Genomic DNA, 1,898 nt, shown 5'->3' with positions numbered 1-1,898 from the left:
TTGACTACATATTTAAAGGGACCTTAAACTCTTACCACTTGGACTGATTCATTATTGATTTTGTTACACTTTTTATTCTTGCATTGGACATTCATCTCATCATTTATATTTATTTTTATGATATTATTATAATTTTAAATTTAAATAAATTTAGTCTAATATACTGACACGTGTATTCGTGAACACAAACTTATAAAACTTATTTAATATCTAACCCGGGCAACGCCGGGTCTCTAAACTAGTTTTGTTTATAAATCAATATATCAATAATTTCCATTAATATTTAAAAATTTAAAAAATTTAATCAAAATTATACAAACAAACATAATAAAATAATCACATGCGTTAGCGCAGTAGAAAGAGCGGACAGACGGGCACGATAGTGCCCGTCTTTCCGCTAGTAATACTAAAATAAAAGGCAAAAATTGAAGAAAAGCCCAATTAAAAAAAGTATTTACTTTCTTAAAAAAAAAAATTGTCACACCTCCTTAAATTATGGCAAATAGTAGATTGTGATTGACTGCTCTTTATTCTTAAAGAATTTTTAATGTTATTTTTCTAGAGATATATCATTGCTCATAACTTTAATTCAAAATATAACAATTTATTTAGAAAAATCCAAAATATAACAATACACTGTATTACTTTGGGCATTCCGAATTTCTATATATAGCTAAGCTAACAGAAGAAAAAACAGAATTTCAAACCTGATTTTCCAATATTACCCTTTTTTCTTCCTCAAATTCTCGTTTCGCAACTGATTTCCACCACTCTCTCTCCATTCTCACACTCTTGCTTTCTCTCTCCTCATTATGGAGAAAGCAGAGTCCTCCACCGCCATCGCTTCCACCTCCGATCAAGATTCCGACGAAAACCACCGCACACAACACCACCTAACACTCCCCTCCGGCCTCCGTCAACACGAATTCGACTCCCTCATCCCTTTCATCAACTCACACCACACCTACCTCATAGGCCCCAACCAATGCTCCAGGCTTCTCGCTCAACGCATCCACGCGCCGCCGCAAACCGTCTGGTCCGTCGTCCGTAGCTTCGACAAACCGCAAATCTACAAACACTTCATCAAAAGCTGCTCTCTCAAAGAAGGTTTTCAAATGAAAGTCGGTTGCACTCGCGACGTCAATGTCATCTCCGGTCTCCCGGCGGCGACTAGCACCGAGAGACTCGACGTTCTTGACGACGAACGTCGTGTTACCGGTTTCAGTATCATCGGCGGTGAACACCGTTTGAAGAATTACCGTTCCGTTACTTCCGTTCACGGTTTCGGTGACGGTGATAACGGTGGTGAGATCTGGACCGTTGTTTTGGAATCTTACGTCGTTGATGTTCCTGAAGGTAATACTGAAGAGGATACGCGTCTTTTTGCTGATACCGTTGTGAAGCTTAATCTTCAGAAGCTTGCGTCTGTCACCGAAGGAAAGAACCGTGACGGTGACGGTAAGTCACATTAGTAGGGTCCATTGAACCGCAAATTTTATTCAATACCAAAAAAAAAAAAAAATGAAATGAAACTTGATTAATGTCTTCTGCAAGTTGAAAGTATCGTCCATCTGAAATGTCAGGATCATCCGACACGTCTTTCATCAGAAGTGTCATGCTACATTCCTTCGCGAATACATCCAAAAATTGGAGATCACGTTTTTTTTTAGTTCTTTTAATTTTGTGTGAGACTTTTTTTTCTTTTATGATGAATTTGATTTTCCACTTTTATAATGCAACATGTTCAAGTGGATGAATGAATGAATGCACGTCGAGTTTGAAAGTTGTGAATTGCAATGTGTAAGGGCATTTAAGTCAATGCAAGTTGTACAGAAAATGTTGACTTGTTGATGTGATTTGATCATTGTGAATATCATTTGCTTTTAGCCTCGATTTTA

At 37.3% G+C, this 1,898-nt stretch overlaps 1 protein-coding gene across 1 annotated transcript; it reads left to right on the top strand.

Annotated features, from left to right (window-relative positions):
- The first annotated feature begins 598 nt into the window (after window positions 1-598).
- PYL1 (PYR1-like 1) lies at window positions 599-1,898 on the top strand. The gene has a single exon (XM_085714225.1). It carries the CDS (start codon window positions 813-815, stop codon window positions 1,470-1,472), a length of 660 nt encoding a protein of 219 aa, XP_085570351.1. The 5' UTR covers window positions 599-812; the 3' UTR covers window positions 1,473-1,898.

This window comes from Medicago sativa, chromosome 5, assembly GCF_051527215.1.
Source record: "Medicago sativa cultivar Bolivia chromosome 5, Bolivia_mono, whole genome shotgun sequence".
In the NCBI taxonomy this organism is placed as follows: Eukaryota; Viridiplantae; Streptophyta; class Magnoliopsida; order Fabales; family Fabaceae; genus Medicago; species Medicago sativa.
This window is presented reverse-complemented; position numbering and strand designations above follow the sequence as displayed.

Coding starts and splice junctions, on each gene's coding strand:
- PYL1 (XM_085714225.1), top strand. CDS start 813: ATGGAGAAAGCAGAGTCCTCCACCGCCATCGCTTCCACCTCCGATCAA.